General features: G+C 50.5%; 1 protein-coding gene across 8 annotated transcripts in view; it reads left to right on the plus strand.

Moving 5' to 3' along the window:
* The window catches only part of Mycbpap (MYCBP associated protein), a 21227-nt gene continuing 5064 nt past the window's right edge, over positions 1-16163 (plus strand). For 6 of the 8 annotated variants that reach the window (XM_047545342.1, XM_047545345.1, XM_047545343.1 and 3 more), the window contains exons 1-13: positions 112-319; positions 7025-7152; positions 7728-7887; positions 8028-8131; positions 8903-9086; positions 9354-9469; positions 9981-10131; positions 12695-12810; positions 12901-13016; positions 13465-13576; positions 14087-14276; positions 14758-14945; positions 15837-15983. In XM_047545342.1, the coding sequence (XP_047401298.1) occupies positions 244-319; positions 7025-7152; positions 7728-7887; positions 8028-8131; positions 8903-9086; positions 9354-9469; positions 9981-10131; positions 12695-12810; positions 12901-13016; positions 13465-13576; positions 14087-14276; positions 14758-14945; positions 15837-15983 (1788 nt within the window). In that variant the 5' untranslated portion in view covers positions 112-243. The other 2 variants (XM_047545344.1, XM_047545350.1) reach the window with 1 other exon arrangement.

Genomic DNA, 16163 nt, shown 5'->3' on the forward strand with positions numbered 1-16163 from the left:
TTCTTGGGGTCTGTGCCGCGGAGCTCGCCTATGGCTGGTGCGCAGGCGCGGCAAGATGAAGAAAGTGGCTAACAAGCAGTCCCCGCCCAAGCTGTACGGTAGGTGCGCGCCGCCGCGCGGGGCGCTGGTTGCTATGGACGCCGCGGCGGCCGCTGGCGGGCCAGGGCGTGGGGAGAGACCTCACAGCCCCGTGGTCTCCGGGCCCGGAGGTGCAGGGCCCCGCTTGCAGCTGGGGACCGTACCATGAAGACTTTCAAGAAGGAATCCCGTACCAAACTACCGCCAAGCAAGTTCTTGGAGGCCTCGGAAAACATGAAAGGTTGGCACAGGCTGCCTCAGGTGCCCAGGAGAACCCGACAGAGATGGTTGAGGCAGGGTTCAGGACAAGGGGCCTGGAGGGATGGAAGTGAAGACCCCTGGGAAATGGGGTACAAGACACAGGAACCTTAACGGTGACGGCACGTTACAGACTTCCCAAGGGAGGAAGCGCAGCACAGTGGGCCTCAGGGGTGGGGACTAATAGGGAGGCTTCAGGGGTCAGTGGATGGGGAGATGCCTTAGGGCAGGATTCCATCTCTAACCATATCATAAGGTGGCACTCTGGAGGCAGGATCCCTAGACTGGGTGAGGCGCCAGCGAAGAATTTAAGGCTAGAGGGGAGAGGAAATTGGGTCCTTGGGAAGAGAAATTCAGGAGAGAGTGTAAGAAACCACCTTGATGGGGGCCTGGGGCGGGGATTGCACTGAGTCCTGTTGGAAAAACTCAAAGAAGTGCTTAACTCCTCTAGTTCTGTCTGGACTGCCCTTTTCTACATGTCCTTTCCAGCATTGTGACAGCTTGTTTAACTTAGAGTGACTGCTTTCTGACTGCAGTTACCCTCTGGTTGCAAGTGGGAGAGTCACAGGCTTCCTGACAACAGATTGACCCCCAGGGACAAGTTCCCCTTTGCAACCCACTCCCTCTTTGTCCCCCCCCCCCCTTTTTTTTTTTTGGTGGGTTGGGGATCAAACCCAGGGCCTCATGCATGCTAGGCAAGAGCTCTACCACTGAGCACTGAGTCACATCCTCAGCCCTGTTTTCATTTATCTGTGTGAGCACTGTGCTGGGCAGCAAGGGTATTGATAATGTCCCCAGTGGGGGGTCTGAGAAGTTTCCACAGAGGAGGACCTCAACTAAGGATGAAGGAGTCCTTCATAAATGTCATAGTAAAGAATTTCAAGATGTGTCAGAGACACAGTAGAGATTTAGACAGGAAAGCAAGGAGTGTGCATTCAAAGAAGAATGTGGGCTGTCTTGAGAGTGAGATGGCCTTTTGGGGTACGGCCCCCATCCTCACCAACCCTGCCCCCTGTACTGGGGATCGAACTCACGGCTTCACAAATATTAGGCAAGCACTTTACCACTGAGCTAAGTCCTCGGCCCTTTTTATTTTATTTTGAGTTAGGGTCTTGCTAAGTTACTTAAGGCCTCATTTAGTTGCTAAGGCTAGCCTCAAACTTGTAATCCTCCTGCCTCAGCTTCCTGAGTTACTGGGATTACACGTGTGCACCACCACAGCCTGCTTGGGCTATTCTTTTAAAGGGGACTTGGTGGTGGGTGGACTTGGAAGGTTTGTGAGGATGGTTTCAGTCTGGAGATCACAAGATGGTTTATGGTGGTCTCACAGTTGTCAGGATCTTCATGTTGATATTGCCTCCTCTCTCTGATTGACAGATCATTTGAAAAGTACCCTGTATTGTAGGTTTCTTAAAATATATCTCCCTTTGCTTAATCTATTCTAAAAGTACATTGCACAAGGCAATTTTCATAAGCAAGTGAATTTCTAGTAACTTAAAGATTGTGAGTGAAGATTTGCAGACCTACCAGAAATTTGGGAGTGACAGGCCTGGGGGAAAACTAGACTGGGGATTGCCAGGCCTCGGAGGAAGATGGGCCTGGGGAGAGAAGGTACGAGGACCCTTAGCCAAGCTTTCCGATTCGAGTCACAGTCTTATTTCCCTTCCTTTTGTCTCTTTTCTACCCGTCTTTTATTTCTTCCGTCCTACCTCAATATTAAGTGTGTGACCCCAGCCCTCCAGTGAGGATCTGGAGGAGGATCCAGACAACGCAGAAGTATAGATGCTGTGACACAGGCACCCATAAGGATAAGGCGACTCAGAGCACCTGACCCAGGCTTGGGATGGTAGAGTTTAGTGGGGGAGGTTTTCTGAAGAAGGTGACATTTATGGCAGATCTAAAAGAAAAAAAAAAAAAATTGAAAGAAAGAGTTTGTTTCTCTAGGTCTAGAGAGAAACCTGAGTTCATAGATTGATGAACATGGGCACCAGAGGGGCTAGGCAGGTGGGCAGGGGCCAGACCGTGAAAGGCCTTCACAGGCAAGGTCAGAACGTGCGGGTGTGCTCTTGTAGGCCCCGGGGGGACCCAGCCTCAGCGGTGCAGTGAAAGCTCGGTGTGAGGAGAGGGGCAGGCCTGGACTCAGTAGGGTCCCCTAGGAGGCCCAGAAAGCTAACAAGAGCTGCATTGCTTTTCAGTATGACTTTCTTTTTTGCTTCTTCATGGTATAAAAGGCTGATGCTGTTTCATGACATACTTTCTAATAGTTAAGAGAGAGAAAAAAATACCTGGTTTGCTTTCCCAAGGGCAGTCAAGGGCTCTCCCAGCCACTGCCTCCTGCTCTCCTGTTTCTGCACCATCTTTTATTTTTTTTTTTTTTTTTGATACTGGGGATTGAACTCAGGGCACTTGACCACTGAGCCACATCGCCAGCCCTATTTTGTATCTTCTTTAGAGACAGGGTCTCACTGAGTTGCTTAGCAGCTCACTAAGTTGCTGAGACTGGCTTTGAACTCGCGATCCTCCTGCGTCAGCCTCCTGAGCTGCTGAGATTACAGGCGTGTGCCACCGCACCCAGCCTCTGAACCATCTTAATCAGATTTGAACTCTCTATTGTAAACAAATCAAAGATTTTTCATTGCATATTGGTTGCATATTTGATTTTAATAAGGAGATTTTGTTTGTAAAATAGCCCTTGAATTAAAAACATGCACCAGTGTGAGGAGGGAGAAAAAAAACAAAGAAATTGTTTAACATGGTTGCCGGAACCGTAGAGCATGCCTGTAATCCCAGCAACTTTGGAGGCTGAGGCAGAAGGATTGAAAGTTTGAGGCCAGCCTCAGCAACCTAGCAAGGGTCTTGGCAACTTTGCAAGACCTTGTCTCAAAATAAAAAATTAAAAGGTCTAGGGATGTGGCTCAGTGGTTAAGCACCCCTGGGTTCAATCCCTGGCATGGAGTAGGGAGTTGTTTAACGTGTAAGATTTCTTTTTTTCCTGAACGTTCTCAGGGAACCCTCTAATGTAGTAGGGTAGCACCTCCCCCCATATAATGCAGCCAGTGAACAAATATAATCTCATGCTGGTTCTCCAAGGTCTCTGACTCACAAGCAAAAAGACAACCAAATACAGCGACTGGAAACCTGTTTAGGGACCTGGGAGCGCTTTTGAATCCTGGCTTCTCCCTGGTCTTGCTGCTAAGGAACATGGAAGACTCCCAGTAGTACCAGATCCTCCTTCGCCACCAATTAAAGCTCCACCCTGGTAGGACCGTTCCTGCCTTGGTTTCCCACAGCAAAACCCTGAGGTCAGAATTTCCCACAGGCTTTAATCAGCACTTTAAAACAATAACATTCAGATAACACAAGAAGCAAAAAATGGAGCTTGGGTTACTTCTCCCTTCACAGTTCCCTGTCCCATCCCTGCTCCCGGCCTAAGGACCTCACTTCCAGCTTCTTTGCTCTAACAGAGGTGTCACTTGGCTGCCATTGGCAAGAGGGCTGGTGTCTTTGACCCCTCTGCCTTCAGGAAGAGCAGAGCTCTGTGGCTCACCACTGGCACGCTCAGCCCACATTTCCAGAAGGAAGAACAGGAAAGAGCTAGGCCTGCACAGTTCAGCAGCGACTTACTCCACCCTGCGGCATCCTCCAGCAGGCCTTGAAATGCCCCCTGGGGGCTCGTCCTCCCTCCAGTCCATCTGGCTCCCCTCCATCCCACCGTGCCAGGGATCATTCGGAAATGCCACTGTCATCCGCTCACTCTCCTGGACCAGAGAGCCGGTGCCAGCTCCACACCTCATAGCGCCGCCTCGGCCTGGTTTCTGTCATCTCCAGCAGCATCCCCGCATCCCCAGCAAGGCTTCTGTGTTACCATGTCACACACCCGCCTTGTTCAACCCTGCTCCTGCTGAGCTCCGATGGGGCCTCACCTGGAACATCTCCTTTGTGTGTGTGTTTCTTGCAGCGCTGGGCAGGGAACCCAGGGCCTCACACATGCCAGGCAAGCAGCCCTCTTTGTGCTGCTCCGCCTACCTTTGCAAAGCCTTCCTTGTCTCATGCCCCTCTTAGCCTGGGAAGCTGTCTCTGTAGCTGCTCCTCCAAACCTTCTGTAGAGCCTTCAATTCTATGACCTACAGGGCTCTGTGCCTTCTGTGATGCCTAAGCAGACCTCTTGCCTGGGCCTCTCAGGCAGGCTCTTGTGTTTTGTGTTTGCTTTGTGTTACTGTCTGACTCATCTTTCAGTCCCTCTAGAGGAGAAGCCATATCATAGTCATCTTTTATATCATCTCCTCTGTCATTTATAACACATCGAAGGTCCTTGGTAAATATTCCTGAGGATGACTTTAACTTTAAAACATATATCTCATTTGAATGGCCGTTTCATGAACGGAAATGCCCCAGTCCCTGACTGTATGCAGTAACAGAGCCTTACTGTACTGCATCAAGATAGCTTTCTCAGACCAGAGTTTCACTGACTACTTCAATCTCAAGCAAACGTGAAAAATTGCTTTCTGTATCACTCCAAGGGGTGGGAGTTTTGGCTCCCAGAAATCGTCAGCAGTGTTGAAGGTTTATATTTACACGTGGTAATTCTACCGCCACCAGTGAAAAACACACATCTGGAGAACTTAATCCCTTGGGAAGATGTAGACCCACCAAGGTGATGGACAGAAGAAACAGACGTCCTGAAAACTATGAATCATACCAACAGATTTATAAAAGCAGACCTTCAACTGGTTTTAATTCTCTTGTGGGCTGCCACCAACTTTGGTGATTTTGTGTAGAAAGGAGAGAGAAATAGAAATCAAAACCCCAAACTGCATCTCCATGCCTGGAGGCAGATCAAACCAAAAGTCAGGTCCAGCGGCTCAGCCCTGCCCATGTTTGTGTTTTGTGTTCTGAACTTCTGCAGACCCCACAGCGGAGGGCATGGGCTGTGGCTGATGGGTGGAATTTAGAGTTATGTTTGGAATGATTCTGGCTTTTCTTTCTGTTTTTTTCTTCTCCTACCCCCACCCCCTCAACTCCATCAACTATGTAAACGTTTCTTTAAAAGATAGTTCGATTTTGTTAGCTGGCACCCCTTCCTTGATGTTTTAGTGCTATGGTCTCTTTAAGATTAGGATACTTAGAGCAACAGTAGATAAACCAAATTTTGTTTTAAATGCCCTGAAGGCAGGGCTTAGGTTTTCTTTTGATTGTTTTATGTCACATCAGACCGTGCAAAAGGACAGGTTTACTAGCCAGAAAAACAAGCAGTACACTCAAAACATTTGTGCCAGGTCCTGGTCAGAGATCTGCCCCATGTGATGTCCGTGTGACATGTCCCGGCCCCACTGGAGAGACACACACTTCTGTCTCTCCACTTGGTTCCAGTCTCATGAGCCCCTGTCACATCCTTATCAGATCATCTAGATAATCTGGTCCTCGCCCTAGCACCCCCAGTCCATCCCCCTTGCCATGCTGGGGGCCACATGGAAAGTCCTCTGCTTGTCTCCCAAGCTCTTCGTGGTGGGCTGCTGCTTCCCTCTCCGGTTCTGCTTCCTGCCTCCCACCTCACTGTGCTCCAGCTATTTTAAAACATGATCTGCCTTCCAGAGCCGCGCTTCCTTCTCTCCTGCCTGCAGCCCGCCTTCCGCTGCTCTTTGGGATGTCTCTTCCCGAGCGCCATTTCACTCCCCTGACTCTCGGCTCCATCTCTCTGCTCTCGGTTTAAACATAACCTCCCTAGGAAGCCTTTCCTGACCGTGCTGCAGACCCAGCTGGGGCCCCTGGATGCCCCCTAGTGCCCCAGCTCGGTTGACAGCCCTGTCTCTCATGAGGTGTGTGCCCTTTGAAGACCCCTTGTGCCATTTCTCCCCAGAACCCAGTACAGTGCCTGGCACAAAGCAGCTGCTCCACATTTTTAAATGAAATAATATGAAACGAACGGCCAGAGGTGCATGTGTTCTGCTTCCCCCCAGAGTATCTGCATTTTAACCAGTGTCTTGAGAAACCAGTGCCTTCGTGCAGAACAGACCAGGGCCAGCCATGGAAGAGGCTGAGAAAACAGTTAGCCCAGGTGTCCCAAACCACTAGGCATCAGAATCCCAGGATTTAATTTATAAAACTTCCTTGAGTTAAAAAAAAAAAAAAAAAAAGATAGCTCCCTAAACCCTGGCATGCAGTACCCAGGAAGGTGTGTTTATCAAACTCCCCAGAAGATTCTGAGGCAGACATTTAGGAACCACTGATATAGTCTTATTTCCTCTTTTCACATATGGAAGACCAAGACCCAGAGGGGTTATGTGATGTGCACCAAGGTTGTTCAACTTGTAAATAACACAAGCGGAAATGGAATAATTTTTAATCTCAATTATAGCTACAGAAGTCTCAGCCACTGTGGCCAGCTGGGGGGAGTGGGTAGGAGGACCCCCAACAGAGAACTCCCATCCCCTGGTCATCTTGGCAGCCTCTACTATCCTGTCCAGGTGACCAGCTCTGCCCCTTACCATGAATTGTAAATAAATGATAGGGATTTGTTTGTTTATTTTATTTTTTGCAGTGCTAGGATCCAGGGCCTAGCTGCCTCGCACATGCTAGGCTAGCACCCTACAACTGAGCTGCACTCCCAGCCCTAGATTTGTAATTTTATTTATATAGTTATATATACCAAAGGCTCTTTGAGCACTGCCTACTGTCTGCTTCTCTTCAGAAAAGAAGCGGGCCAAGGCACCCGAACAACCCACACCCCCCATCCAGGAAGAGCCTGAGCCTGTGAGCAATATCCTACAAGGAGATGACATTCTTGCCTTAGCCATTAAGAAGGAAGATTTGAAGAAGGTAAGGATGAAGTGCGTGGGTCCCTTGCTGCAGACACTGCTGCCAGCCTGGTGGTCTGGAACAGCAGCCATGCCAAGGTCCTCCAGGCCCTAGTCACAGGAGCATGCCATGGCAGGGACAGTCCGTTGAACACAGATTCTTTTCACTTCAGCATCTGAAGGAATTGTGTTGTTTTCATGTTTCTACGATCCACATAGAACCACAGGGGACGAGATGATGCCGTATCATGCTTCCTGGCGAGGACGTGACACTATCCCCATTTCACAGATGGGAAAATGAGTTTATGCAGCAAAGATAAGAGATCTAGGTGAAGCTGCTAATCTCCAACCGGAGGCCTTTCCTGGAAGAGTCAGCCTCTTCTCACCTGAGCTGTCTGGAGTCATCAGATATTTTTTCCTTCCAGACAGTTCTGACTCTTCTCTGTTACATCGGCCATTGCTGGACAGAGCTGGGGAAGCAGACTTGTCAGCCTTCAGGAATTCCATCAAGAACCAGGGCAGAGGAGATGGGTGGGACTCTTCCTCCTCCTCCTCCTCCTCTTCTCAGGTGGAATTCTCCTTTTGGTCTCTTTTTAGCAACACAGTCCTCGCCTTCCTGAAACAAAAGACAAGCCAGTCACATGCCAGAAATTTATCATTCGTAAACCCAAACCCAAGGATACTAGGAGGAAGGTCTGCCACTTAGTAGCACATCCTGCCAATCCAGAAGTAGCCACAAAGCCCCTGGACTACTCTGGTATGATCAGTCTTGGCCCTGGAACCCCTGGGCTTTGAATTCATGGGTCAGCTTTGAAAGAAAGCCATTAGAAAGTCAGCCCCTTGGGTGGCCCGCCAGCTACCTACAGTTCATCTTTTCCTATCCCTCTTTCCCCCCAGGCCCAGATGATCACTTCGATGGCAGTGATCAGATCCTGCCTCACCACATCTTGGGGAGTCTCCAGGACTTTAAGAGAATAGCGGTTGCTAGAGGGGACACCCAGGTTTGTTTGTGTCAAGCTGCCTGGCTCAGAGAAGTCGCTGAAGCCACTTTAGTCTCCCCCCTGCAGACTCAAGAGGACTAGAGACAAATCAATCTCTGGGCCTCAAGTGTGAGATAATAATTGACCCTCCCCTGAAGTAGTTTAGACACTTGGTTGCAAGTCCCAGAAGCCAATTTAAGCTGGTGTCAGCTGAAGTCAGGGGTTTGCTCTAAGGATACAGAGGTTGCCTCATGGACCTGAAAGGGGGCGAGTATCTGGGTGTCTGTAGGCTGAGCACAAAGGAATTAGGACGCAGGGCGCAGTTCATTGCCCTCTGCCACTCTGTGCTTGCTGTCCCAGTTCCATGGTGGAGGTAGGTGGCTTTCCCTGCTCCCTGGGTGACCTCCTCATGTGCAGTGCTTCTCTGTTCCTCAGGTCCCTCACTGTCATCAGGCAGGTGCTAAGGGGGATGGGGTCATGTATAAACGGCTCCATCTCCCTGGGCAAAAGCACCAGTTAATATCAGTTGTGAGGAAGCGGGCCATGCTAAAAGATGCCAACTGCAACCTCAGAACCAAAGTTCCTTTTGGGGGAAGGGAAGGGAGGGGCTGACACCTGATCCCAAGGCCTCCTGGTTCAGTGATTTGTTCTTTGTCACTTGCCACCCTTCGGTCCTAAAGAGGGATTCTCAGCAGAACAGGACAATGGCAGAAACTAGGTGTCTGCAAACTTCTGCTTGGGCCGACTTGAGGCCTTCTCACCAGTTTCCACCTGCCCACATTGTCCTTTCAGCTGGCTGAGCTGATCCACATCCCGCCCTGTCTGATGACCCTCATCTCAGCTAAGGAAGAACCAAAGCAGAAAGACTCAAAGGAAGAGAAGCAACATCCCTGGGCCCCACCTCCTCAGCACAACTTTCTGAAAAACTGGCAGCGTCACATGACCCTGCGAAAGAAGCAGCAGGAAGCCCTTAGTGGTGAGCCGAGTGGACAGTGCTCCTGCCTGGCCTCCATCTGGCTCGGAGGCTCTGCTGTGTGTGTGTGTGTGTCTTTCCCCCACCTGTCTAGATCCTGGATGCTGACCACATTCGTGCTGTTCACTCCAGAAAGCTTGCTGCTCCTACACCTCAGTGTAGTGGTCCCGCAAGCAGCTCGGCCAGCCTGGCTGCCCTGGGTAGTGCCGGGGCCCATTTGTTCCCGTTTGGTGCATTCTGATGGCTGCATTCTTGCCTCCCACCCTCAAGAGCACCTGAAGAAGCCAGTCAGTGAGCTGCTGATGCACGCCGGGGACTCCTACAGACAGATCCAGGAGGAGCGGGAGCTCATTGACCGGACACTTCCAACACAGCATGATTGGAAAGTGAGGGCGGCCATTCCCAAGTGCCCAGTGCTGCGCCATGGGGGGTGGGGACAGGGACACAGGAATGATTTGTCCCAGGTTGCACAGTTGGGGAGAAAATAATCTATGCATTGCACAGCATCGCAAAAGCCCCTGGGGCCTTTACTAAATTCTGTTAGTGGGTGTTTGGGGACTGTTAGTTAAATGATTAAGCCTGTGGTGGTCACCGGTGGTCAGTTTGTTACTGAGTTATTATGAGTCTTAGTGTGTGTCTCCTAAAGGCTTAGTCTCCCGCTTTTGGACTTCCCATCAGTAAGGACCCACACCTGGACCAGCTTATATCATCTTTCTGGGGTCAGTAGAGGCTACAGCAAGGCATCCTGAAAACAAGAAAGTGGGTACTTCTCTTCTGCCATCAGAAGAGGTCAGGAGTCCGCAGAGGAAGCGTCTGCAGTCTGTGGTGCTGTTGTCTTCCCAGGCCCCACCGCCGGCTGAGGTGCTGACCACCTCACTGCCCCGTCTTTCCTTCCAGGGCTATAAGGACGCCAGTGTGTTCTGGAGTCCACTGGAATACCTGGGAGATGAAATGACAGGGCTGGTCATAACCAAAACAAAAACTCAGCGTGGCTTCGTGGAACCCATTGTTCACATCAAGAAGCCCCATTCCATCCAGGTGGAGACAGGTGAGTAGCAGGGCTATAAACTAGCTTCTGGTAGGCCTGGCACAGGAAGCAGGCAATGTGGTGGGACCAGCATGGCTGTGCCATGAGATAGACCTGGGACCAAACCCTGGTTCAGCGTGATCTTGGGCAAGACCCTGCCCTTCCCTGAGGTTCAGTTCTGTCTTCAATAAAAAAGATAGAGATTAAAGAAAGGGCAGGGTAGGGGCGTTGGCCACAGAGCCGAGCCATCTAGTACAGCAGCCTCGATGAGGCACCAGCAGCCGGGAGCAGCTGGGATGTGGCTGGTCTAACGAAGGCACACTGTCAGTGTAAGCCACACCCGGCTTGCTTGCTCTCTTTCCTAATTAATTTATATTTCTTTATTTATTTTGGGACTGGGCATTGAACTCAAGGGTACTCTGCCACTAAGCTACATCCCCTGCCCTTTTTATTTTTTATTTTGAGACAGAGTCTTGCTAAGTTGCCCACCTTGGCCTTGACCTTGGGATCTTCTTGCCTTAGCCTCCCAAGTCACTGAGATGATAGGCTTGCTGCAACTGCCACCCAACCTACACCCTGGGTTTTGAAGACTAGTTTGAAAGTATATTTTATGAATAATTTTTATATTGATTACATGGTGAAATGATAATAGTTTTGATGACCCATGGGCCAGGTAGGCTGGGGGCGACTGGTTGAGGAGGAGCAGAGAGGAGCCTGAGCAAGGATGGGCCCCCACACCTCCTGGACCCCCCCCAGTGCATTTCCTTGAGGAAAGGATGTTGGCAGCCATGGTGATCCACGGGACACGGCTGGATTCACTGATCTCTGGACCAGAAGGAGATTAAAAAGATGCTGCTCAACACGGCTGTGCTGCCAGTTGCAAGGAGCCTCACCCTAGATTCTTCCTGAGCCTGATGGATTTGCAGTGATGCTCAGTCTCCTGGGGAATGAGGCTGCTGGAAGCTCACCCTGGAATTACACACACCTGGCACGATTCAGGATGGTACCAGGGATTTTAAGGAAGATTCTGGCTGAGTGCCTGGAGGTTTCTTCCAGCCTGGATGCCCTCGGGGGATAGAGAGAGAACCAGATGCCCTTGGGGGATAAAGAGCTGGCAGCTGCCAGCTCCCTCAGGGCTCCCTCTGAAGGGAAATCTTCCCCCAACTCTTGGTTTGTCATTATGCGAAAGGAAAAAATGTTATTGAAGTTGCACAATGTGAATCTAGTCATGAGGAAATAGTGGACAAACGGAGGTACTGCCCTATAACACCCCAAAGTGTCAAGGTCAGGAGAGTTAAAGGAAGACTGAGGGATATTCCAGACCAAAGACTGAAGGGACCTGACTGCTGGATGTATGGAGTCTGAATGTTGTAGAAACTCAAATGAGAGGGAGAGTAAGATGTGAGTTATCTATTAAGGTCAGCTCCATGACTTCACTGTGGAGTGTGGTCCCAAGGGTGAATGTCCTTGCTTTAGGAAGTGCACACAGAAGTATTTTAAGGCAGCTGGGCACAGTGGCAAATGTGTGTAATCCCAGCAACTTAGGAGGCCAAGGCAGGAGGATTGCAAGTTGGAGGCCAGCCTCAGCAACTTAACAAGATTCTGTCACACACACACAAAATAACGATAAAAATAAAAAGGGCTGGGGTTGTAGCTCCATAGTAGAGCACCCCTGGGTTCAATCCCTAGTACCAGCAACCCCCCACTCAAAAAAATGTATTTTGGGGTAAGGAGGTATCTGGTCAGCCACTTTCTCCTCCTTGGCATAGGGATGAGAATTTGCATGTACTCTCTGCTTTTCTGCAAGCTTGTGTAACTTCACAAATAAAGCCATAATAATAATAATAATCAAAGTTCAACCAACCAAAAAAAAAAAAAAAAGATACTAGTTTTGACATATTGAGTTAAATAGACTGTCTTACTAAGATGAACCGTACCTCTTTACCTTTCCGGTATAGCATCTGGGACACTTGATCTGACCCGCGGCTTGCTTGTGTGGTTTGTGCTGTTCTGTTGGCAGCTCTGTTTGAGCGCCTGCCCGCCTGCCCAGGTTCAGATCCCAGCTGGGTTGGGTTTCTGAACTTCTGTGAGGAATTTGACCCCTCTGGCCCTCGGGTTCCTGTTTGTAGAATACTCATAGGGTTATGAGAGGGTTAAAAAGGAGACAGGGCTATGATGTGCATTAAGAAATTCTGGCTCATAGTTAAAGGTAGCTGCTCGTGGGGCTGGGATTGTGGCTCGGTGGTTGAACCCTTGCCTAGGCTCTGTGAGGCACTGGGTTCGATTCTCAGCACCGCATATAAATAAATGAATGAAATAAAGGCCCATTGACATCTAAAAAAAAAGGTAGCTACTCTTGTTCTTATTGTAACCCCAAAGATTTGGCTGTTTGGAAGCTAATTTCCCAGGAGTCTCCGGGGCTTCTGGGGAGCTCTGGGGCAGGAGTCTAGCTGCCCTAGGAAAGCTGTAGTTTTCCACCACTTTTCAGAAATGGTGTTGAATGTGTGTTCGCATGGTCCTTGCGGGGTGGGTGGGAAAGGGGGCAGGGCAGCAGCCTGGGCTGTGTCCTTGGACCCCACTTTAGGATTGCCAGCCCAGAAGGATGCTTGGTACCGCTATACCTGGGACCGGAGTCTGTTTCTCATCTACAGACGCAAGGAGCTGCAGAGCATCCTGGCTGAGCTGGATTTCAGCCAGCAGGTTGGGAGAGCCTCCCTGTCCCAGTCTGAGGTCCCTTGGGGTGGTACTTGTCTTCAGTCAGCTAATATGTCCTTTCTCTGTCCCTCTGAGGATATTGATGGCCTGGAGGTGGTGGGCCGAGGGCAGCCCTTCTCATCTGTCATGGTGGAAGAATGCACAGTGTTTGAAAGGAGCCAGGAAAGCCCCTCTGAAGACAACGCACACCTGTGAGTGGGGCCTGCACCCCAGGGAGGAGGCCGAAGAGCGTGGCTTCCCTGGGTGGCCACAAGTACTGAAGGGCAGCTTCCCTCCCTGAAGTCAGGGTGTCCATCCCTGCCTCGCTAGTGGCTCCACCCCTTCCTCTTGCAGCACCTGTGCTAGCTTTTCTGTTGCCATCTGCTCTTTTCTAACAACCAGCTCTGGATGGGGACTTCTGGGTTAAATGGGCCCTCCAGCCCCTCCCATTGCAGTTGAAAGAGAAGTGCTGGGGGAGGGCGTGAAGAGACTGCTGTTCAGGAGCCGGCGGGAGGAAGCTAAGCCAAAGCAGGTGGATCACCTTCTACTGCACTGCAGGGCAGAGCCCTTCACATCCCTAGGCTGCCTGGCAGCCATCTCCAGGGGTCCATGTGGCCTGACTGTGCAGCCTCCAGGTGAATAAGTCCTTGGTTTTTACAGAGATTTACAGACCAGTTGCCCTGATGGGGTCTCTATGCCTATTCTCGGCCCTTCGCTGCTATTCTGTGGGAAGCCAGCTTGCTGGATCAGAGGCAGTAACCCACAGGACAAGGTAAAATCACCTCACCCTCACTCACCTGCTGGGTGCAGGCCCAAGGTGACCATGACAGTCACAAGGAGCCTGTGTGGACTCCTATTTTATGTTTTATCTGGTCACACACTCAGCATTTCTGAAAACGGTAACAGCAATAGTAAATTGAGCAAGAATAAAATCACAAGGCTGCAAAGAGTGTCACAAGCTACCTACTTTGTACCCAGACCCCAACCAGGTAAAATATGCAAACTCTCTCAAAGATAGTACTTCCAGAAAGTTGCAAAATGTTAAACAGATGTTCAGGAGCAAAATGTTTATTGGGTAGAAATTCTTTCTTTGCACTATTCGTAGTGACCTCTGAGACAGTCACTCTTGGGGGATGACACCACTTTGAAGCTACAGGCCTTGGAGACCTGGAACATGGGACTTTCGTTGTTAAGCCCAGAGAAGTCACAGGCAAACTGGGAGGGTGGTCACCCTAGGCCAGGCCTCCAGCCCAGACAGTTCTCATACCTCCTCCTTCCCCAGAGGCAAATAGGAATTGGTGTTCGCTTGACTTTCGAAACCCTTGAAGGGGAGAAAACATCTTCAGAACTGACTGTGGTCAATAATGGCACCGTGGCCATTTGGTACGATTGGCGACGGCTGCCCAAGCTGGACTCTTTCCAACATCAGAAGAGAGACAGGATGCAGCAGTTTTACTTTAACAACCGGGAAGGTACCTAGAAGCTGCCCTCCTCACTGGCTTCTGGTTATACCCTCCGTGTCTGGGAGACACCAACATCTAGTTAGTGTCCAACTCCTGCAAGCTGGAACCCCCGCTCCCAGCCGTGTCCCTCCTTTTTCTTCTGTGACGAGTGTGGTCTAACTATTCCTGTCTGTTGAGAGTGATGGATCTCTTGAGAACACAGGGAGGTGAGCCACTGGGGAGCAGGAATATTCTAGGGGCTCAATTATCTGTATGCATAGGCTCCGGCCTAGGATGACCAGCTGTACCCTCTTGCCTAGAACTTTCCCAGCTTTCAAGCTCAAAGTCACATGTTTCAAGAACCCTCTCAGTCCTGGGCAAACTGGGTTGGTTGGTCACCAGACCTGGACCTCAGTTAAACACATTTGTTTAGCTTAGGATTTAGTTAAATTTCTTCCTGCTGGCTTGGAGCTCAGCTAACTCCTCTTGGAAACCTGTCTCTGCCTCTCAGGTGTGATTCTGCCTGGGGAAACGAAGAACTTTACCTTCTTCTTCAAGTCTTCGAGTGCTGGCATCTTCAGGGAATGTTGGGAGTTCCGAACCCACCCCACCCTCCTGGGAGGTGCGCTCTTACAGGTCAACCTCCACGCAGTCTCCCTGGCCCAGGACATGTTTGTGGAGGAGAGGAAGTCGCTGGAGGTAAGGGACCTGGGACCTTGGCCCCTGGAGATACCAGATAGGTTACTCTGGTGTTCTTTCTGGCTGTGCCTGCAGGGATCTTATTTCTCCCAGCCTAAGAGGTTAATTTTTCACAAACAGGTACCTACTCTTGCTCAAATACTTTCCAGGGTTTTGTGTGTGGAAGATGGGGCAGGCAGGCTGGGGGAGGGGCAGCTTGCAGCACTGCCATGCAAAGCCCCCATTGGGAGTGGGGACGGTGCCCTAAGATGCAGACTGAGTAGGGTATTCCCTGGAGTACAAATAGATCATGTCACCAACCTTCTGTGCCAATGCTGTATTTTATTCACTGCTGTCTGGCACTGCGCAGTGGAGTGGCATTTAACTGACAAGACTTCCAAACCAGGGCTGGGGAGATAGCTCAGTTGGTAGAGTGCTCGCCTCACAAGCACTAAGGCCCTGAGTTCAATCCCCAACACCGCAAAAAAAAAAAAAAAAAGACTTCCAAACCAGAGACAACTATTTAAATAGCTTATCTCAGCACCCACCCCATAAGCCAGCACCCTGGGTAAGTGGGAGCTGGGAGCTGGGAACCTGCCACCCCCAGTTCTCAGCAGTGCCCAAACTGTGTGCCCCTTCTGCCTAACCCGGGGCAAATCCAGATCCCATTCTGGAGTGGCTGTCCTCTGGGACTGACCTCCTCTGGATCCTTTTTTAGGGAACCAGGAGACTTAGAAAGACCAAAAGGGTTTTGAGGCTTGGGATAGGTATGTGTGTAAGACAGAGAGACAGACAGATGATAGCAGGAACTCAGACCCTAGGAGGTCACAGTCCTAGGAATCTGGCTCCCTTCAAGTTTGCATGGGTGCTGGGAGTCTGGGCTGCCACCTTATGTCACCTTCCCTTCCCCAGAGAAAGCTGGCCACCCATGATGCAGTCACCATAGCAAAGGAAGTGCTGCAGGAGCTGCTGAGAGGGGTCCTGACCCCGGAGCGCACACCGTCGCCTGTGGATGCCTATCTCACCGAGGAGGAGTTGTTCCGCCATAGGAATCCTCACGTATGGGTTTGCACCACGTGTGCCCCGTGCAGTTGTGGGACCAAACCCTTCCATGTGCCAGGACACGAGAAACTCACTTTCTCCTCACACTAGTCCCATGAGATGCGAGTACTCTTATATCCTCATTTTACACTGAGGAAACTGAGGCCCAGGGAGATTAGGGAGTGTGCCCGAGGTAGT

The sequence above is a fragment of the Sciurus carolinensis genome, chromosome 3 (genome assembly GCF_902686445.1).
Source record: "Sciurus carolinensis chromosome 3, mSciCar1.2, whole genome shotgun sequence".
NCBI lineage: Eukaryota > Metazoa > Chordata > Mammalia > Rodentia > Sciuridae > Sciurus > Sciurus carolinensis.